This window comes from Rosa chinensis, chromosome 3 (assembly GCF_002994745.2).
Source record: "Rosa chinensis cultivar Old Blush chromosome 3, RchiOBHm-V2, whole genome shotgun sequence".
Taxonomy (NCBI): domain Eukaryota; kingdom Viridiplantae; phylum Streptophyta; class Magnoliopsida; order Rosales; family Rosaceae; genus Rosa; species Rosa chinensis.
The window spans coordinates 3,047,226-3,069,624 of NC_037090.1; the positions used below are offsets into that span (position 1 = coordinate 3,047,226).

Here is a 22,399-nt window from a genome sequence, read left to right on the forward strand (position 1 = left end):
AACCCAATTAAGCCTTAATATATAGTTGACAAAGAAAACTCTACCTACTTGAACCAGGTCCTTTGTTAGTTGACTATTCTAAGCGGTTCTCTCTGTTTAAATTAGGGTATGAGTTTCTCAGTTTCTTGAGGCAAAATTCATGGTGTAGGGTTGGTTCTATATATCTCGGTGGTCAGCGCTCCAGTTGGCAGTTGAACACAATAAAGTACCAACACGAAACTCAAGTACATTAAGGAATTGGGTTACCTTAATTTCCTCTCTCTCTCTCTCTGGGATTATCAACATTACTTTAAGTACTCCGTAGTCCATACTGAATCTGCCTGTTTATGTGTAATATTTTCCGCAAGTGGCCAGGATTCCTAAAGTGTTTAGGTTTTCCTACTCTATTTTACACATAACAGAATCCTCTCATTTCCTCATGAAGTGGCTAGGATTCCTCAAGTGCCTGTGTTTACCTATATATAGTGGTATATCTCAGAGTTTTAAATGGTTAAAAAATGAATTTAGGTGGTTTTTGTGGGCATACAGGTGGTTCTGGGTTTCGGAGAATTACTGAGAAGATATGGAGGAAGAGGCTCATTCATGGATTAGGAGAACGAAATTCTCACATCGGTATGATGATTCAAGATTGGCCTCAATTCCTTTAACCTTTCAAGATTTTCAAAAAGATCGAGCAGATTGCAGGGTTGAAGTCAAGGCCTGTAGCAGCGCAGCAACACGAGCAGTAGCTCCTCCTAGGCAGAAGTCGAGCCCCAGATATTCAAAGATTCAGAGGAACAGTCGTATGTCTTCACCTATTGGTCGAAATCCACTTGCCAACAAGCAGAGATCCTTGTCTCGTTTGCCGGAGAGCAACGACCTTAGTGTTGTGTTTAAGGAAGCTCAGACTGATACGAAGAGATTTTCAACACCACACCCTAGGACAATACAATCAGATAAGGGAATTATGCGAAAGTTGTTCAGGATGGGTAGTTCACTATCTAAGGGATCACATCTGTCGCATTCGTCTTCGAATACTAGCCCCCTCAGGCACTTGGCTTCAATGAAAGTCAGTGACAAATCGAGCAAATCAAAGAGGAAAGAATCGCCTTGGGCTAAGAATTTTGATCATGGAGGTGGGAGAGTTAATGAGGTGGATGCTGCAGATGAATTTAGTGTTGATTTGTCAAAGCTGTTTCTTGGTCATAACTTTGCTCATGGAGCTCATAGCACGCTTTATCATGGGATTTACAATGAGGAAGCTGTTGCAGTTAAGATCGTCAGGGTACCGGAAGATGACGAAGGAGGAGTCTTGGCAGCTCGATTGGAGAAACAATTTAACAGAGAGGTCAATCTTCTTTCTCGCCTCCACCATACAAATGTCATAAAGTTCGTTGCAGCTTGCAGAAAGCCTCCTGTTTATTGTGTAGTCACGGAATATTTAGATGAGGGTTCATTGAGGACTTACTTGCACAAACTTGAGTGCAAATCTCTTCCTTTAGGGAAAATAATTGCCATCGCCTTGGACATTGCTCGGGGAATGGAATACATTCACTCGCAAGGAGTCATTCACCGGGACCTTAAGCCTGAGAATGTTCTTATCGATAAAGACTTTAGGCTGAAAATTGCTGATTTTGGCATAGCATGTGAGGAGGCATATTGTGATTCGTTGGCTGATGAGCCTGGAACTTACCGTTGGATGGCCCCCGAAATGATTAAGAGTAAATCCTATGGGCAAAAGGTCGATGTCTACAGTTTTGGACTCATTTTGTGGGAACTAGTAGCCGGAACAATCCCTTATGAGGAGATGAATCCCATCCAAGTTGCTTTTGCAGTTGTGAATAAGAATTTGAGGCCACTTATCCCAAAGGACTGCCCAAGAGCTATGCGAGCCTTGATCGAGCAATGCTGGTTGTTGCAGCCGGATAAAAGGCCCGAGTTTTGGCAGGTTGTAAAGGTGTTAGAACAATTTGAGTCTTCCCTTGCTCGAGATGGAACATTGACGCTTGTACAGAATTTGACTTGCCAAGATCATAAGAAGGGGATGCTTCACTGGATTCAAAAGCTTGGTCATCATCCAAATAGTTCAGCCATGCCTAAATCCAAGTTTTTCAGTATGTTTCTTGTGACCTGACTTTTGTAGTGAACTAGTGATAACATGTCAAATTGTAATTAAAGAAAGGTTCTTTTTGTAAAGCCCTTTTATTTCTATTCCTCCTATGTCACATTCATGTGAAAAAGTTTAAAAGTGATTTTATTTTTTAATATTTGCATGTGAAAGTGATCTAATAGAAAAAGGAAAAATATGATCCACTCAATATTATGAGAACCAAACCAGAATTCTAACTCACCCAGAAATCCTACGTGAATTAGGTTCTTTCCCGTTGTAGTTGTCGGTCCTAAAGGCAAGAGCAGTTCCCATCTCTAGTATATAACTATGCCACCGAACTGCGACTTTCATATTAAGATATATCTTGTCTCTCGCTTTGGTTTTTTTTATCCTTGTAACATCTTCTACATTTTCTATTAACTCCAATCCTCTCCATGCCAGCGCTTCTACATTCAACAATGGTTGAGGAAATGTTCCCCTCTTGGTTCAAAAAGAGAAAGAGAGATCCACGGTCAACAGTGGTCGAGAATAAGAGCACAAAAAGGAGAAAGAGAACAAATATATCATGGTCATCATCAAAGTGGTCCGAGCTTCAACCAGAATTGCTGGAGATGATCATAAAAAGACTCTCTTTCGTCGGCATGCTTCGTTTCAAAGCTGTCTGTTCTTCTTGGAACTCCATTGCACGATCCTACGCTGCTTCGATTATAAACCAAACTCCATGGCTCACTCTCCCTAGTGATGATGACCACACTCGCCGCTTCTATAGCCTTGAAGAGAAAAAGGTTTACACTGTTAAGAACTCGTTTCAAGACTTTCCTGGTGCGAGCTGGTGTGTGGGTTCATCTCATGGGTGGTTGGTGATTTTGGACGAACCAAACAATATCCCACTTCTGTTTAACCCGATTTCTGAAAATAGATCAATGGAGCTCCCACATATCCCAAGCACTACAAATTCCTTGCTTGGTTCCCCTCCCTTCTACCATGTTGCTAAAGCTGTCCTCTCCTCCGACCCGTCTTGCAACAACAACTTCTCCGTTGCAATAATCTACGGTATCCAACCATCAAGACTTGCATTCTACAACCGTGGAGACGAGGAATGGACCGACTTAAATGGTGAGCATCAAGAATATTGTGACATTATATTCCACAATGACAAATTATTTGCATTGGCCGACAATGGATGTGTTGAAGCTTGGGACTTTAGGAAACCCTCTCCCAATAAGATCATAAATCTTCAACCTGCTTCTGCCAAAGAGTTGGATCTGGATTACACTTCCAATCGCGACAAGTTTTCCACAAATACTTACTTGGTGGAGTCATCGGATGAGATAATGTCTGTGGTGCGGTGTATAGGGAACTTTGTCAATGAGGAGGGCAAAGCTATCCATGAGATAGACGTTCCTGACGAGCCCAACAGTCCTTGTCCCTATAGGACATTGCAATTTTATGTCTTCAAGCTAAATTTTGCGGCGAACAAGTGGGAGGAAGTGGAGTGTTTGCCGAACTGTGCTTTGTTTTTGGGCGGTAGCCAATCAATATCATTGTCCACTAAAGATGTTTCAGGGTGCGAAGAAAACTCAATTTACTTCACGGATGATCGTTGGGATGAGATAGAACTGCTTGGTGATACTGACTCCTATGGCGGCCATGACATGGGAGTGTACAACTTGGAAGACAAAGTCGTGAAGCAATTTTATCCATTTGATAAATGTAGAATTGATCCACCACCTTTTTGGATTGTTCCTAGTCCATGGTGATAAGACATAAATATGTGTTTCCTCACTAGCTATATGGTTGGTGGATCTCTTTCTTTTATGTATGTGTACATTCACCGAGGTCCGAGGGTAATTATCGAGACTTGGTTGCTCCAAGAATCTCCACAATAACTTGGTTATAATTCCCCTCTCAGCTGGTAGATCAAATTAAAGAGAAAAAAATGACCAAGTATAATATGTTTTTTTTCTTTTTGTAAAGTCCACATCTCATTGTTGTATATGAAATATGTTGTTCTCGATCAGTTTTGGTTTACATTCAGCTGTTATAAATTAGGTGGGATGCAGCTAGTTAATTAATATATAATCATTCTTCTTTCTTATTATATATATGACCAATCTCGTAATTCTCTTTTGTGTTGAACCCATAAGAACATTATATATGCCTAATTGATGGTTATGTTTGACGAGTTTAACTGATCACAAGCTTGCAGTTGCTAGTTACCAAAACTATGGGAAAACATATATATAACAAACCTTACAGAGAAAATGATGAGCGCAATTTTAGTTCCAGAGTTTCATGCTTCTTGAGCTTCACTCCATGCATGCAACTCTTTGAATGCACCCCCGGCGCTTTTGGCTCCAAACTTCACCAACCCTATGCTTAATCTCCTCTCCCAAACATATAAACACCATCCACCACACCCAATTCACCTAAACTCATCCAAAATTAATACCAACAACAATGACTACCTTCACCTTCACCATTTTCATTTCCCTTCTCTATCTCACTCCAACAATATCATCTCAAACATATTCCGGCAACCAAGGCCAATGGCAACTCCTACAACCCTCCATCGGCATCTCTGCCATGCACATGCAACTCCTCCACAACAACAAGGTCATCATGTTCGACCGCACCGACTTCGGCGCCTCCAACATCTCCCTCCCCGGCGGCCAGTGCCGCGACGACCCCAACGACACCGCTTTGCAACATGACTGCACTGCCCACTCCGTCCTCTACGACATAGGCCAAAACACCTTCCGTCCACTCACCATCCAAACAGACCCATGGTGCTCCTCCGGCGCCGTCCTCCCCGACGGAACCCTAGTCCAAACCGGCGGATACAACGACGGCGACCGCTCGTTGAGAACATTCTCTCCATGCAATGACGACAGTTGTGATTGGAACGAAGAACCAAACTACTTACTAACACGCAGATGGTACGCCACTAATCAAATATTACCGGACGGAAGAGTAATCATAGTCGGAGGTAGAAGAGAGTTTAATTACGAGTTTTACCCTCGCAGCAGTTCTTCCTCAACTATCTGGCTTGAGCTTCTGAGACAAACCAAAGACCAGGGAGACGAAAACAACCTGTATCCATTTCTACATCTCTTGCCCGACGGAAACTTGTTTATCTTCGCCAACACTAGGTCTATACTCTTCGACTACAAGCAAAACGCCGTCGTTAAGGAGCTCCCGGAAATCCCAGATAATGAACCACGTAACTATCCAAGCACGGGCTCCTCCGTCTTGCTTCCTTTGGATGAGAACCAGCCCTTCCTCGAAGCAGAGATAGTCGTCTGCGGCGGCGCTCCACGTGGCTCGCGCATGCTTGCTGAGAGTGGGAGCTTTGTTGAGACTCTCGGCACGTGCGGGCGGATCAACGTGAATGATGCAAACCCTAACTGGGTCATGGAGGACATGCCTTTACCTAGAGCTATGGGTGACATGCTTATTTTACCAAACGGAGACGTACTGATCTTAAACGGTGTTGGACTTGGCACCGCTGGTTGGGAGCTCGGGCGGAACCCGGTGACCGCAGCTGTCATTTATCGCCCGTCTGAGCTCCCTGAGCGGCGCTTTAGGGTTATGGCTGAGTCAAAACGGCCGAGGCTGTACCATTCTTCGGCCATTTTGATCACGGATGGGCGGGTTTTAGTAGGAGGAAGCAACCCTCATGTGGCCTACAACTTCACTGGAGTGGACTTCCCGACGGACCTGAGCTTGGCGGAGTTTTCGCCGCCGTATTTGGCCAGCGAATACGAAGCGGTACGGCCGAGAATCGTTTCGGTGGATGAGAGTATCGGGTATGGGGAACGATTTTCGGTTGCGTTCGCGGTGCCTGAGTACTTGGACTATAGTGTGTTATCGGTTACGTTGGTTGCGCCGTCGTTTACGACGCACTCTTTTGCTATGAACCAGAGAATGGTGATGATGAGGTTGGGCGGAGTTAGGCGCTTGGCGTTGGATACGTATGAGGTTGGGGTGGTGGGGCCGTCGGCGGCGGAGATTGCACCGCCGGGTTATTATTTGTTGTTTGTGGTGCATGCGAATATACCTAGTTCTGCCATGTGGGTGAAGTTGCAGTGATGTTAGGGTAAGTAGGAGGGTGATGTAATAAAGGTTTTGAAGAAGATGTGCATATTAAATAAGTATAAAATAAGAGACAAGTAGAGAATGTATTTTTACCTTTTTAAGGCATGACATGATCAAAATGGATATTGTTTGAGGTAAGATTGACAAAGCTTTACATGCATCATTTTTTTTACTATGCAATTTACTTTGGAAGTGAATGAAGCAAAATAGACTAGAACATTATCATGTGATTAATATAGTAACCAAGATAATTAAGAGATACAATATATGCTATTTCCATTCTGAAAATGTTAATCGCGTTTGACATCAAGTGATAATTACAAATCCTTTTGTTAAGTCCAATTTTTTGACCATGGCAGCGTGATATTCAGTTTAGTCTAGCTATTGTGATTTTCAAATACTTGAACATGAATACAACACTTCTCCATATCAACATGTTGGATGAATTTGTAAGAATGTTGCAAACCGGATCAAATCATTTTCAAATGGCTAACTAGGTCAATGGATTATAATGATTTAGTGGGTTAAGTTCACACCTAAATTCCACTACACATCAACCCTATTGTTAAGTTCATCTCCTGACTGTGACAACATGATATTCGGTTTAGTTTGTTGTGATTTTCAAATAATTAAACATTATGCATCCTAAAACTTCTTCATATCAACGTGTTTGATGAATTTATAAGAATATTGCAAACGGCCAAACCAATGTCTAACTAGCTAGGTTGACTGGTTATAATGATTTAGCGGGTTAATTCTGCATGTAACAGTACCCCTACACATCAACCCTATTGTGGAGGATGCATATGATTCACAATATTACCTTTCCAAGTTTGAGCCGCAAATGGTAACTCTACCTATGCTATTGTCAAGGAATCTTTTACTCATGTGTGAAAACTCATCACCTTGACACGAACTTCTTTTTTTTTTTTTTTTTTTTTTTTTTTTTTTTTTTAAGGAGAAAGGGATTAGGCGATATTAGTTCATCGGAGACAGACAATGTAGGGCACAAGTCCCACCCTCAAACCCGAAGGTGAAGGGTCTGCCCCACTCTGGGAACCCACCGCCCGTCCCCCAACTCAATTTATTAAAATAAAGAAGAATAATACATCGTCCAAGAGATAAAACACAATCACGAACGATTCAAAGGAAACCTAGTGATATTAAGCAAATAACCAATAAGGTAATTCTCAAATTCATGACTTAGCAGTGGATAAAACCCTTCATCAAACACTAATTAAACATTTGGATTTAATGCAAAGAACAAATAAGACTGATATGGATCAAAATCTAGATAAGAGTTTCCATTAAAGAAAAACTCTCCCTCTAAGTTTCCCCTCTCCGCCTCTTTTCAAAACCGCGTGCCCCGAAAATTCTAAGCCCCTCAATGTCGTGGCAGTAAGCTTCCATGTAACCGCCGTCGCCGTCAACTCTGCGTCGCAATCGCGAAGGCGCGTCCCACTACTTACCGACTTACCGTGGGAAACGAGGTCAATCCCGTAATTTCCCACAACACCACGGTCATTAACTTACCCGCCAACACCTATATTACTACCCCAGAAAGTTTTCCCTCCGAACGCTTCCTCTCTTTGGGTCAAGAATTCTAAAAACCCAAAAAAAGAAAAAAAAAAGAAAAAAAAGGAGAATTAAAGTGAGGGAGAAAGTGAAAGAAGAACAGAGAGAGAGAGAAATTTCAAACGGAACCGTTTGGATAAAGCAGAAGAGTTCACCGGAGATGAAGCACATTTTCAAGAAGCTTCACATAGGGAGCAACCACGACCCGGCGGCTCGATCGAACGAGCCACCAACAGCGTTGACGTCACCTTCACCGTCATGCGACTCCGATCACCGTCAGAGCGCCGGGAACCATCCCCCGGCGAGTGCTTTTTCTTCGTCTTCTTCGTCGTCGTCGCCGGCGGGGACGGTACCGGCGAACGGAGGTGTAGGTGCCAGTTCGGAGTCGTCTGCGACGGCGACGACCGGGAGTCGGTCGGACTATATGTTGTCGGAGGAGGAGTTTCAGGTGCAGCTTGCGCTGGCGATCAGTGCTTCGAATTCGGATGATCCGGAGAAGGATCAGATCCGTGCGGCGACGATGCTGAGCTTGGGCGGCGGCCGTCGTGGTGGTGATCAGACGGGGGATGAGGTGGATGCGGCGGCCGCGGAGACCTTGTCCAGGCACTATTGGGTGAGTTTGCTTGAAATTTTGTTAGGTTTTAGAGTTCAGTGAGTTTTTGTGTGGACTCAATTGGATTGTATGAGCAGGATTTTAGGGGTTTGACTCAATTTGATTAGGGGTTGGAGATGATCAGGCGAGCGAATTGTAGTGTTAATTGAGTTTGACTATAGTCGTAGGAGGGTTGACTGATCGGAATTTGCTCAATTCATTGTTAATTAAGGGAAAGAATTGGTCGATTGAGGTGTAAGAATGCTACACTAGGCTAGCTGAAAAGTGGTGGAGCTCAGTTTTGTTGAGCTTTTTCTTTAGAATGATCAAGTTTAATTACCGAAAGAGTACTAATGAGGCTGTTGAGAATGTCATGGTATAGATATGCGGATCAATACTGTTGTTGATTTATCATAGTCACCAAACATTAATACTCATTACATGAAGTAGTAAAGTGCAAAAATCCAAATTGGTTGGGAGTAGATTTTGCTGGTCAGGAGAGATAATAATTTCTCATGACTCCATTCGTAAAGAACAAATTCTGCACTTCCTTGATTTTGTTTTGCTTGTATATGCTTCTATCAATGCATTGTTTGAGTTCTTCATGTGTCTTGATTTTGATTGAATTCTCTTGTTCATCACAGGAATACAATGTGCTAGACTACGACGAAAAAGTGGTTGATGGGTTTTATGATGTATATGGACTTTCCACGGATTCCGCAGTACAAGGAAAAATGCCTTCTCTCGCAAATCTTGAAACAAACCTTGGGAGATCTGGATTTGAAGTTTCATTAGTAAATCGAACACTTGATCCTACCTTGGAAGAGTTGGTGCAAATTGCACAGTGTATTGCGGTAGACTGCCCCATCACCAATGTTGGAATTTTGGTACAGAGGCTTGCTGAACTCGTTAGCGGACATATGGGCGGGCCTGTAAAGGATGCTAATATCATCTTGGCAAGGTGGATGGAAAGAAGTTCAGAGTTGAGGGCATCTTCACAAACAATTGTACTACCTATTGGGTCCATAACCATTGGCCTCTCCCGACATCGTGCTTTACTTTTCAAGGTTAGATGTTGGTTATCATAAGTGATAGTCTCTTCAGGCACTACTTTTTTGTTATGCTTGATGTCTTCTGGCTGTCCCATATACTGAAATATTAGGCCATTTTGATATGTGCTAGATGCTACAGTGTCATATAACCTTATCTGATTCTTCTATTCCAACTTTTTTTCTTGTCTTTTCTTCTTTTTGTTCTTATGGGTAACACATGGTGTTGTACAATGGCAACATGATCAGTGCTTTAGGCATGTTGGTTATATAATTAATTGAATCTTTGATGTTTGAGCCTGGTTAAAAGTTAAAACCTAGTTAAGTGCATCTTTTTCAGTGGTATTTTGCTGTGACATAATATGTCATTTGTTGATTTTAAACAATGCCCTATAAACCATTATTATTTCTTTTGTCTTTGCAATTTTAAGATGAGATTCATTATTTACGGAAAATTCCTGGACCTTGGTCAACTTGTCAAGTCTTGAGCTAATATTGTTCAGAGTTACAAATATATGTCTTCCAACTAATCTGTGTGTATGTAGTACACAAAAATATATTTCTAATTAAGTTTAGATAGGTGAGCCTGCATGCCCCACTGTGTACGTTCGCTCCTGATTAGGCTTTATATTTGCGTTTCTGTGTTAGTTTGCTCATATAGACATTCTCTATACAGAGAGACAGATACAAGTAAGCCGCACAAGTCTAGCCAATTTGTTTTGTTGGATTGTAATAATTTGCAATTTAGTAGTATGTTCACAAACAGGAGGACATGTGTTTTTCTCACTAGATTATGGTTTTTATTTTTTTATTTTTTTTTCATTTCAGCCCATAATGTCTTGAAATTTTTTGTTTGTGCTTACAAATATAAAACTATAGATTAGTTCTTGGAATTATGTAATTTGATTTTCATTCTCACTTGGTATTTACGTATTCAACTTCTTTCACATTCTAGTACGCAGGGGCGGACCCATATGTTTAATTTGTTAGTAGTCACTGGATGTCATTTTTTTCCAGTTTGACTTTGTTTGCTTAAAGTTCTCTGCCTGCTCACGTTGAGCAAATTATCTTCTGCTGTTAAATGTTTCTACGATTATCAGAGTTAGTTATGAGCTTACGAGTTACAAGTTTGTGGATACATGGATCTTGTGTCTTGACTTTGTTTCCTCTGGATGCAGGTATTAGCTGACAGCATCAAGATGCCTTGCAGACTGCTTAAGGGTGTGCACTACACAGGTGTCGAGGATGGTGCTATTAATGTAGTAAAGTTGGAGGATGACAGGTGTGCTTGTATGATGCGTTGCTCGCTTTTCAATTTTATACATGCAATTATGTATGTAGAGTTAACTAATATTCATTCCTAGGTTCTTGCATACAATGTTATGACCTTTGTACTGTAACCTTACTTTTTATTACATGATTTATTTCAATCTCTAAAGCTTAATCTTTACTGATTTAATGTCTCTTGAATGATAACTTTAAACCGTTATAAAAGTAATCTTTTTCACCGTCATAATAGTATCATAGTGTGCATTGGAAGAAAAGATTGTTTCCTCTTACCAGTTTAGATGTTACTGTACTGTTTGGTTTTCTTTTCCTTTATAGCAGGCTGCATATACAAGTATCTTTGATTTTTCTAATAGCTATCAACTCAGGCTGTTTAAGCTTCCATGTGGTTTTAATTTATAGTTCATTTGACAGGGAGTTTATGGTGGATCTTATGGCTGATCCTGGAACACTCATACCGGTTGACAATCCAAGTGCAAAGGACACTACTTTCATGCCAATCAATCCGAAATCGAACACAATCCCAACTTTCCCTTCTTTGATTGATTCTGAAATTGTGTACTCACGACCAAAGCCATTACATGGAGAGGGAAGCAGCCAAAACTTGCAAACTTCTGAGAAAGCAGAATCATTCTGGGGTGAAATTGGCGGCAGAGGAGTTGGTTCTTCTGGAGTCCCCAAGAGAGGAACTCAATTAGATCATCTTCCCTCGTCAGCTTTCGAAAATTCACGGTACAGAGGGAACCGTGGGGCACCTGCAGTTGATGGTGTGAGGATGAAACAAAATGTAGTTCCATATGCTCAAAATAACTCGGAAGACTCTAACAGTCTTTTTGCAGATCTTAACCCATTCCAAGTAAAAGGAACTGGGAAGGCTCCTATATATAACAAACCTATGGAGAATAAGGCCGATGAGCTTCAGAGACCAAGAAATAATCTTGCCTCATACACAAAAAATGTTCGTGCACACAATGAAGTCCCGAAAAAGAAGGAGTATGATTATTTGGATGGAATTATCCCAAGAGTTAATCGAGAACCCAATGGTTATAATCCGTCATCTTCAGCTTCGACCAGCTCCACTAAATCTGAACAGATCAATACTGGTGGTTTCAAATCTACTGCACATCCAAATATGTCTGAGTATTTACAAAGTGGCTCTGTAGAACGTGAGAATAATATAAATGGCTTCCATGATCGAAGAAAGTTCACTCATGAAAGATTCATGGAGACCAATTCCAAACTGAAGGATCCAGAAAGTTGCAACTCATCCTTTGATTCCATAACAAGTAGGGTTGAGCAAGTATTTGAGGATGTTGAAGTAGGTGAAAGTGAAATTCCGTGGGAAGACCTGGTTATTGGAGAAAGAATTGGACTTGGTAATGCACATGCCTGGTCAGACTCCCCTATATTGTCTTTAAAACTGTCAGTGTTCAATCCTAAGACAGCAATAAACTATTTTCCTGGAGGGCTGTTTAATTTTCTTCTCTCATTTTATTAGGTTCATATGGAGAGGTGTACCATGCTGACTGGAATGGCACGGTGAGTTCTAATAAAAACCTATATCCGCCGTATTTCATGCGTATTTTATTTAAGGGGGGTTGTCTTTAATCACTGGCACTGTAGAAGCATGTAAACTAGCAGGTCATAAAATTGCATGTAAATTAGTAACATCAGGTAAAGTAGGCAAATTGCTGTGTTGTTTAAATTGATCTGGTGTTTATTTGGAAGCAAGTTTATTCGGGTCTTTTTTACGGCTACCTAAGAATTGTATTATTTCATGACTGGGACTCTTATTCTCATTATTTTAATGGTAGATTCTGCTATTGCCATTACTTCCTGGAACTATGCATCTACTACATTCATTAGCTGAGGCTTGAAATCGTTTTGCATTTAATTTCACAGCCATTACAAGAGGAATTAAGATTAACTATTGACAATTGCTTTTGGCTGGTGGATTGTTGTTGAGTTACAGGAAGTTGCTGTGAAGAAGTTCCTAGACCAGGATTTCTCGGGTGCTGCTTTGGCTGAGTTCAAAAGAGAAGTAATTCTCTAGTCCTTGTGTGATTTTCATGTTCCACTTTATAGTTCCAGCACTTTCAGGAAAAGAAAGAAAAAGAAAATAAACTTACAACCTAGAAATAATTATGGTATATTCTGAACCATACTCTCCCATGTTTAAGTTATAGACAAAATAAATTGGTATGGTATAACTTTTCATACTTAAGTTGAAACTGTAATTGATCATTCCCTGCTCCTTGCTAAACTAATATGGCGGACTATGCATCTTTGTACTTTTACAAGTTTGACACATAGTTATATATACACACACATGGATCAATGTGCTGCCTTGGCCGCATAGCTGTTAATAAGCTCAATATCATATTGTTCCAAAGCTGATTGTACCTTTTCTGTAATCTTTGGTCTGCAATGTTAGGTACGGATAATGCGTAGGCTGCGCCATCCAAATGTTGTGCTTTTTATGGGTGCTATTACGCGTCCTCCTAACCTCTCTATCATTACAGAGTTCCTTCCAAGGTATAAGATGAACCTCGAACAATATGAAATGGTGATTGCAATCAACTACATATGCTTACATATTACATTTGTCAACTTTGCCATTATAACTGGTCTATTTATACATCAAACAAAAAAAAAAGTTTTGTAATAACTCCACCAGCATTTGGTTTCCCCAGGGGAAGTCTATATCGGATTATCCATCGCCCTCATTGTCAAATTGAAGAGAGACGAAGATTAAAGATGGCTCTTGATGTGGTATGAAATAATCTTCCCTGTCTCCCTTTGAACCAGCAGGATACACCCATATCCACTTCCATGACTCTTTGTATTTTGCAGGCAAGGGGTATGAATTGCTTGCATTCGAGCAACCCCACTATTGTTCACCGGGATTTGAAATCTCCAAATCTATTGGTTGATAAGAACTGGAATGTGAAGGTATTGGGCCGTTTTCACTGTTTTAGCATACCATCTGAATAGTTGTTCTGTGAGGTATACTTTTCATGAGACTGGATTCAACTATACAGGTAGGTGATTTTGGACTGTCGCGCTTGAAACATAACACTTTCTTGTCCTCCAAATCAACTGCTGGAACGGTGAGAGTCTGGAATTCATGTTATTGATTTTCTTTTTAGATTAGCTTCTGCAGATACTTATACAGTGTGACTGCTAGTCTTGATAATGTTTATAATAAAGCCCAAGTCAAAATTTGGCACCTTTTCTTCATCTCTCTGATTGTTCCTCTTGATGTGTTAGCCTGAGTGGATGGCACCAGAAGTTTTGCGCAACGAAAACTCAAATGAAAAGTGAGTAAATTCTTATTGTATTTCTGTTTCTTTTCTTTGAGCTTGAAGATGTCTGACAGATGTCACATATATCTTTTATTTTTTTTATGTATGCCTTGATGTTCGGAATGGTACTTTTGTTGGCATACTGGGAATAAATTTGAAGGTTTATGGAGTACTAAATGGTTAACTCTTTTAAAGACGCCCAATTTGTTATAAATAGTTGTTTTGTGCTTGGGCAACATTTCAATGCCTAAAACAAGAAAGAAGGCTGGATGTTGATTTTGAATTCCCACTGCCTTCTTCCATTTATCTTAGTGTGGAGAAGTTCATACAGATTGATATTTGTTTGAGGTGGCCTTAGAGAAATATCATGGCAATGGTTAAAAGTACTTAACCAGTCCTTTTTTTAATCTGACTGCACATCTGTCTCATGACAATGGTCAAAAGTCCTTAATCAGTCTGCAAATTAGAGAGCCCATTTCTCTATTCTTCTATGTGGTGAACATGCTACGTACATGATTACTGTGGTGGGAATTGAGGTCTGTCAATCAATTCCATAACATGAATCCCTCAAGTTTTTTTAATTAACCGTCAACTATTTAAACACTCAACTTTGGTGGCACAGCCTGGGAAATGGGAAGCTTAATGAGTTTATTTATATTGTAGCCTGGCTAAATTAAGCTACTGCTGGAACCCAACCTTCTTAATTATGTGTATCTTGTGTCGAACATACAGGTGTGATGTATATAGCTTTGGAGTAATTTTGTGGGAACTTGCTACTCTAAAATTGCCTTGGAGTGGGATGAACCCGATGCAAGTTGTGGGTGCGGTGGGTTTCCAGAATCGCCGCCTTGACATCCCTAAAGAAGTTGATCCCCCTGTTGCAAGGATAATTTGGCAATGCTGGCACACGTAAGTTCCAGAACTTTTGTAACACATTGCTTTAGTACAACTCTTTTACTTGTTGAACAGAGTTTAACTAATTGGGTGTTTTTTCTCGTGTCTGGTTATTTGATAACCCAGTGAGCCAAACTCGCGCCCCTCTTTTTCAGAGCTCACGGTAGCTCTCAAGCCCCTGCAACGGCTTGTCACGCCACCAAATATGGACCAGCCCAACTCACCTCTACGACAGGGGATCTCAGTAAATTCTACACCATGAAAAGCCTCGTTCTCTCAACTGTGAATAAGGAGACATTCTGCTTGTTTGCTTTGGAGTTAGGGTAGGATAGAGTGAATGGAAAAAAGCATGTACAACAATTGTAGTATTTGTTAATGCATGACCTGCTACTGTTGCCCAAAGACTGCAGCAGAGTCCTTTTGTACAGTGTCCATAAAAATAGTTTGTTCCCCTTTTCTTTGTGATTATCGTGTTAATAGCTCCAAGATAAAGCGAAAACTTACTTTTGGTTACTATAAAAATCATTGAAGTAATATATGATTATGAATACAGATTTCTAGTTAAGATGTTGCAGCCTTATATTTACTTCTGTTCCACAGCCTTTAATTTTCATTTGATTGTGTGGATTACTAATTATTGTTAACCACACACTAAAACAATAATACCTCTTCCCCTCCTACAAAGAAATATTTTCTCAGGAAATTGATAAAGTTCCCAGGGCAAATGAGTTTATTGCAGCATGCAAGCCTGGCATTCCCATTCCAAGACAATTGCAACATCACACCCAGTCTCCTCCTTGCCGCACAAGGTGGATTCCACCACCTATGAATGCCATTCGAATAAACACTGATGCATAATGGTTCAAAGACTCTTTTTATGTGGAATTGTAGCAATTGCACATGATTCAAATGGTTTGTTGATTGCTGGCATAGCAATGAAGATGATGGCCCCTTCTGCAATGGCTGCAGAAGCTCTGGCTATTAGAGAAGCTAGCCAACACATTCCCATTGCAGGACATTTTCATTTCTTCTGACTCCCAAGATATTATCAACTCTCTTAGACGAAATGACCCTGCTTCGGATTGGACAGCGACATACATTCTCTCTCAGCACTCTCCTTCTCCCTTAGCTGAAGTTCTTGTGTTTGATGGTTTACCTGGTCCTCCTCACTTGAGAGGCTGCTGTTTGTGTAGTTTTGTTTGTTGTTTCTGTCGGGGGTTCTTTTTTGCTTGTGGTTTTAATGTTCTTACTCTTTGCCAAAAAAAAAAAATGACGAGAAAATTAGGGAAACTGGACACATTTCTGCTGTAAGCTTGCAGAGAGAAGTAGAACTAGATGTGTCATAAGTTATAACACAGCTGATAGTAGCAAACTTCATTACAATTACCTGTAATCCTCAAAGTAAAGTTGCATAAAAGTCCCCCATATTGAGCATAGAAGACCATTAATTATTCATTGCTGGACCCTTGGACTCTAATCTGTTGATAGAAAACTATAAACAACCATATCAATAATTTCTCCCTTAATATATTCATATTTCCTCAACAAACCCTCCCTTTGGAACCCAGCTTTCTCCAAAACCCTCTGAGAGGCCTTATTCTCTGAATATGCAAAAGCTTGCAACCTAAGCAAATGAGGCAAGTCCCTGAACACTAGAGGAACGGCAGTCTTAACTACTTCAGTGGCTATTCCTTGTCCCCAATACTTTGGGGCTATACCATACCCCATGTCAGCCTTGTGACTCTCATCACCTGACCATGGAAAGACAGATATGAAGCCGATTGAACGATCATCGATGCATATCGACCGGCGCCAAGGGTGTGGGATACACACATCTTTGAGGAAAGTGAAAGCCTCCTCTTTGGTTGTCAAAGTCTTCCATCGGAGGTTTCGAGTCACTTGCTCGTCTCCGGCATATGTCATGAGATCTTCGACATCTGATAGCCGGAATGGACGGAGGGTGATGCTTGACAAGTTGATCTCCATAACTCCACTAATGGAAATGGCTATGGCCGGTGACAAATGTTGCTGTATTGGATTGTGCAATGGCAGTGAGCTTGTTGGATGTTTTATAGTATAATTCATAGGTCACCAAAGACTTTGTGACATTAACATATAGTATAATTTAAAGGTTACCAATTAAAGACTTATTTATAAGTATTAATTAATCTTTAAATTATAACTTTCCTTATCAGTTCATCTTGTTTGATGAAACGAACAATGATCAATCAGTAAATATATCAAGCGTCCAATTCTTCTTCCCTACAAATAGTATGTTATTGTCGTCTACTTTGACCAAAGAAATTTGAGGGTTAACATTAGGGCTGCCACTTGGTTTGGTAATTACCAAACCGACCGAATACCAACCGATGTTTTAGGTTTGGTAAACCGACTTTTTGGTAACCGAGACCGATAAAACCGAAATCGAAAATTACCGAAAAAGTTAGTTTGGTTTTGGTAAATACCGAATCTACCGATTATCTAAATATTAGATTTATATACTACAATTTTCAATACACATACATGTATATTAAGAAATAAACATAAAAAATTTTATAATAGTATGAACATTACTACATATACTACATTAATAGTACATGTATTTTAAGTAACCTAGTCAAAGATGGTTAAATAACCTAGTTTTATTGAAAATTGCTAGAACTTGAAGTTATATATACAAAAGAAAGCTATAAGTAGTAGATGAATACAACGTTTATGACTATAAAATTCAAAAACCTAGTTTTGTTCATTCTAATTTATATTATTAAAAATTAGTTATTCTAAAGTTGGTAATACCAAAAACCGAAATACCGAATTTGGTAGATATAATTAAAAACCGAAAAGTTTGGTTGGTAATTGGTAGCTCAGTTTTGAAACCGAAAGCTTTGGTTTTGAAGTTAGTAATACCTATAACCGATTCAAACCGACCGAGTGATAGCCCTAGTTAACATCAATGCTGACATAGTACATGAGGGTGGTGAAATTAATTGCTCGGACGAAAGTCACGAAATAAACATTAATTCCAACCAAAATCCGACAGCCGTTTCCTTTGGAAATGGTCAAGAATTTCGGACGGTTGGTCGGAAGAAAATTATTTCTTACTAAGTCATTTCCGATGACGTCCGACGATGACTTTTTCAAAAGATAATTGATGGACATATTAATCTACATATCTTGAAAAGTTTCGGTGCTTGTTGTAGTCCGCGGCGAAGTTTTGGTGATTGTTGTAGACCGTGACACACTCCTAGGGTGGTTGAGGCTACTTGGCGTCCCCTCATTCTTTGATGGATTAAGTTTGACGGCGCTTGGAAACATGAAGAGGGTATTGGAGGATTCGGTGCTGTCTTTCGTGATTATAAAGATCAATTTGTTGGTGCTTTTACTTCTCACCTTGATATCCCTAGTTCTATTGTGGCGGAAGTAATGGCAGTCATCACAGCTATAGAGATTGCTTGGCTTCGTGATTGGAAACACATATGGTTAGAGGTAGATTCATCTACTGTACTTGATTATATTCGCTCTCCTTCACTTGTGTCTTGACAACTTCGAATACGTTAGTTAAATTGCTTATACAAGAGATCTCACAAATAAATTTCAAATCTTCACACATATTTAAATAAGGGAATAATGGTAGCCGATACTCTAACTAATCATTGAACATCTATATGGGAGCAAGTATGGTGGGATCATAAAATAAAATAAAAATAAAAAACCCTCCTCCATTATGCCCCCACTTTCATTTTAGGTTGCCGTACGTAGCCTAGCTAGCCTGTATCAAATGTGTAAAACTTCTTGGACTTGGAGTTTATGGAATTGTATTAATCAGGTACCAAACGTCTTTCCTTATGGTGAAGGAAACCATAAGGAGATGACTTTTCTTATGGAGTTGGCCTCACCCGAGATGACTTTTCTTCGAAGTACAACCTACACGATAAGCTAGCAACCATAGTACCATGCACCTTTTTTGTTTTTTGTTTTTTTACTTTCTGGTGAAGGAGGCCGGAGGCAATGAACTCTTTTGTCTGGTGTTCTTGTTTAATTAACTAACATCCATACCGATCGATCAACTTCAAACGCCACAAAATAAGCAAGACATTTAACGTCACATTTCCTTACTTCGTTGCAGTGGCTCTCGTTGGATCTTATCTTGCTTGAAAAAGCTTATTAAAATTAAATTAATTTGGTGCAACAAAATTTTGAACCTACGACCACAATGTAAGACGTGTCATAATTATTTGGTTGAAGTTTGTAGGGTTATTTGGGTTTGTTTCTTTAGGCCCGTTTTGAGTCATAATTAAGTAAGTCAACAATTGCTTCCTGCATATATTTCGTGCATCTATAAGGCGGTTGCCTCTGTAGCCTCTCATCAGGTACACCAACGGGAGGAAATTAAGACAATTAAAGATAAATTTGATAGTTCAAGGAGTACATGACGAGTTGTTTAAAGTGCTGAAAATTTTCCCGTACTGATTGTATCATTTTAGGTAAACTTTACCCAATTTTATAGTTCCCTCCCAAATATGCAAAATAAGGTTACAATTTCAAGAAACTATGAATTATGAAAGGTATATACTTTTTAGATGTGCAGTTGTGCACAGAGCGTCGTGTTACAAAATGCTATAAAAACAAAACTAAAAAGTATAGTAGAATAATTTAAGATATTGTCTGTGTGTGTGTGTGTATATATCGGTAACATGAATATATGGTCGGTCAAAACACCAAGCTAGCCATTGCCAAATGGAGAAACAAATACAGCACTTGCTAGGTGTTTGAGCTATTAACATTCTATCAGTTGATGCAGCCTCTGCTCAAAACCATCAATGTACGTTTTCTCAAGCCCTTTGTTGGAGAAGAACTCCCTCCACTTAGTATGGTTAGCCTTCACTTCTTTCCCTACCTCACTCTCATCATCCATCACAACCTCCACAGCTTTGCAAACACCTTCCTTGCTAAACAAGCCATCTTCGTCTCCCTTCTCGACTTCAACTCCCACTCTCAGATCGCCTCCCATCATTCTCGCATTAATGATCTGGTCTCCGACGTGCGGCAGAAGCACCAACCGGCAATGGTTCATCATCGCCTCAGCTAGAGACCCCGAACCACAGTGAGTCACAAAGCACCCTACAGATGGGTGATTCAGTATCAACGGTTGTTGCACCCAGCCACTATAAACAACACCTCTCCCTTTCACCCTCTCTTCGAACCCTTCGGGCAATGCAGCTTCGATGGACTCGAATCCCTCAGGCGTTTTCAACGCTGCGAAGAACGGGAGACCCGTGAGCTCAAATCCGAACACCAGTTCTTGCAACTGTTCCTTCTTCAGCACGCATTCACTCCCAAAAGCACAAAAAATCACACTTCTTGGCTCAAACCCTCCGAGCCACTCTGCCCATTTCTCTTCCAAAGCCGAGCTTGGAGGGGCCGGCACCACCGGCCCCGCGAGAATCACCGGCTTCTTCATCTGCACTTCTAAGTAATCACAAAACTTCCCTTCGAATTCTTTACATGTCTTGAAACCAATGGCATCACATTCGGCCAAAGCGGTCAGTTGGCGTTGAAGAAATGTTATCCCACGCCCGTATTCTAGGTTTGTCACATAGGTTAGTCCTCGAGCTTCATGTGTCCGCAACTTGATGGATGAAGAAGGAAATGACGTAGGAGCCTCTAGAAGATCAGTTGCCACCAACGGTTTTTCGGTCAGCTTCCTCTCCGGGCTTAGAAGGTACCCTATTGTCACGGGGCTAATAATGCAGTAGTGGACTGACTTTATGTTGCCGTCCAGCTCACGCAACAGTTGGGGCAACCAATGAGTGAAATCGTAGAAGACCATGTTCGGTTTGAGTTCTCGGAGAAATCTCTCAATTTGAGGGCGAGTGAGGTCCATGGCGGTGACGACGTGGGTGTGGAGAGGAAAAGGAACGTCGGCAGTGGTCTCGGCCCCCTCGGGAAGGCCCTCGACATGAGGGATGGTGAGGGGGAAGAAGGTGATGAGATCAGGGTGGAGATTGTATTGCTCCAACTTGGCTTGTGTTTGTTGGGGTAGGAAGAAGGAGATTCTATGGCCTCTCTCGGCTAGTTTGTTAGAGATGTGGAGAAATGGGGACAAATGCCCCATAGCAAACCACGGATACATGGCAATGTGCAAGGTTTTTCGGTCACTACTCATATTTGCTTGCTTGATTTTGTGTACTGAATCGATTTGAGTTTTCGAAATCGAGCTTGATGGATTTGGAGTATGAAGGTAAGGGAATTCAAGTTGGGGTTGATATATAAGGGGGATTTTGTGATATCAGTTTTCTTGGCTGTGTTGTTTGTTTTCTAAGATGTTCAATCTGGCATCCCTAGCTAGCCAAAGAAAAAGACCAGTAAAGGTGAAGAAATAATAACCAACTTTGTTGTGCTAACTTTATTGCTGGTTTGGACTTGTGTGGTAGGAAGGTAAGGGAAGCGTGATGGTAGTTGCGACGCTTCTATTGGTTCACGTAGTTACACCGCCGCACCTATTCATAGACGGCTATTCCTAGCCGTTTACAATAACTGCTCCGTACGCAACTGCTCCCTAGGGGTGAAACTAGAAAATTTGTTGCGAAAACAAATGTGGAGGTAACTGAAGTTACGCACCGAAAGCTGCTATATGCATGTGAGAATCAATCTTAAAATTTTCAGTCAAAAAGAAATCTGTTCAAGATCATGAATTTCCCCCAAAAACTGTTAGATGCACGCGGTTTTTGGGCAAAAATCACATGTTCTTATTTTTCATCAAAATATTTCCACCTTGACTCTTGATTTTAAAGCCTTTTTAGAATTGACGGAGCTTAAAATTTTCGACCTAATATGTTTTCTACGATTTTTTTAAGTTGAAAAATTAGGAAAATCGTCACAAAAAAAAGGGATTGAGATTTCTTAGTTTTGTCACTTGGGGCTGCTTGTAGAAATTATATTTTATTAATATTGAGATTATGGTATGGGAAAACTTCAATAAAAATGAGTGTTGACAGTGTTTGACATGTTTCGGCTTACCACGACACTTCTAAACAGGTCAAATGTCATTAAGGTCACCATTAAAAATGTTCTCTTCTCATAATCTTTACTATTCATAAAAGCATAATTTTTAAGACGAAAATATCAAATAACTTTTTTTCTATGATTTTTCTAATTTTTTGAATGGAAGATTATATTCATACCTCCTATTTTAGCATCTAAAGGAAAGAAGACATGTAGCCGAAATAATTCACTCAGAACGCCCTTTAAAGGATTACGTGGTACGATTGGATCGAATAAGCCCTTATGGAAATATTTTTGTGAATCCTCGGGTACTGTCTTGTTCCCATTGAAATAGGATCCACACAAGGAAAAGCACTTGCCATTCGTTGGTTATTAGGGGCATCTCGAAAACGTCCGGGTCGAAATATGGTTTTCAAATTAAGTTCCGAATTAGTGGATGCTGCCAACGGGAGTGGCGATGCCATACGCAAAAAGGAAGAGACTCCTTCTCTCCAAAATTAACCTC

At 40.4% G+C, this 22,399-nt stretch overlaps 4 protein-coding genes across 4 annotated transcripts; 2 read left to right on the forward strand and 2 right to left on the reverse strand.

Moving 5' to 3' along the window:
* Window positions 1–562: 562 nt before the first annotated feature.
* Window positions 563–15,456, forward strand: LOC112195454 (serine/threonine-protein kinase EDR1). Its single transcript, XM_040516180.1, has 14 exons — window positions 563–2,051; window positions 8,110–8,375; window positions 8,999–9,421; window positions 10,582–10,685; window positions 11,105–12,066; window positions 12,189–12,229; window positions 12,663–12,731; window positions 13,125–13,225; window positions 13,384–13,462; window positions 13,544–13,642; window positions 13,732–13,800; window positions 13,961–14,010; window positions 14,728–14,904; window positions 15,016–15,456. The coding sequence occupies exons 1-14, from the start codon at window positions 563–565 to the stop codon at window positions 15,149–15,151; spliced, it is 4,065 nt and encodes a 1,354-aa protein (XP_040372114.1). The 3' UTR covers window positions 15,152–15,456.
* LOC112195455 (aldehyde oxidase GLOX) lies at window positions 4,515–6,343 on the forward strand. Its single transcript, XM_024335891.2, has one exon. The coding sequence runs from the start codon at window positions 4,550–4,552 to the stop codon at window positions 6,179–6,181; it is 1,632 nt and encodes a 543-aa protein (XP_024191659.1). The 5' UTR covers window positions 4,515–4,549; the 3' UTR covers window positions 6,182–6,343.
* Window positions 15,457–16,211: 755 nt separating the features above from the next.
* On the reverse strand, window positions 16,212–16,954 carry LOC112195457 (uncharacterized N-acetyltransferase p20). Its single transcript, XM_024335894.2, has one exon. It carries the CDS (start codon window positions 16,873–16,875, stop codon window positions 16,363–16,365), a length of 513 nt encoding a protein of 170 aa, XP_024191662.1. The 5' UTR covers window positions 16,876–16,954; the 3' UTR covers window positions 16,212–16,362.
* A 2,542-nt stretch (window positions 16,955–19,496) lies between these two features.
* On the reverse strand, window positions 19,497–21,204 carry LOC112195456 (cyanidin 3-O-galactoside 2''-O-xylosyltransferase FGGT1). Its single transcript, XM_024335892.2, has one exon. It carries the CDS (start codon window positions 21,053–21,055, stop codon window positions 19,667–19,669), a length of 1,389 nt encoding a protein of 462 aa, XP_024191660.1. The 5' UTR covers window positions 21,056–21,204; the 3' UTR covers window positions 19,497–19,666.
* Window positions 21,205–22,399: the final 1,195 nt, after the last annotated feature.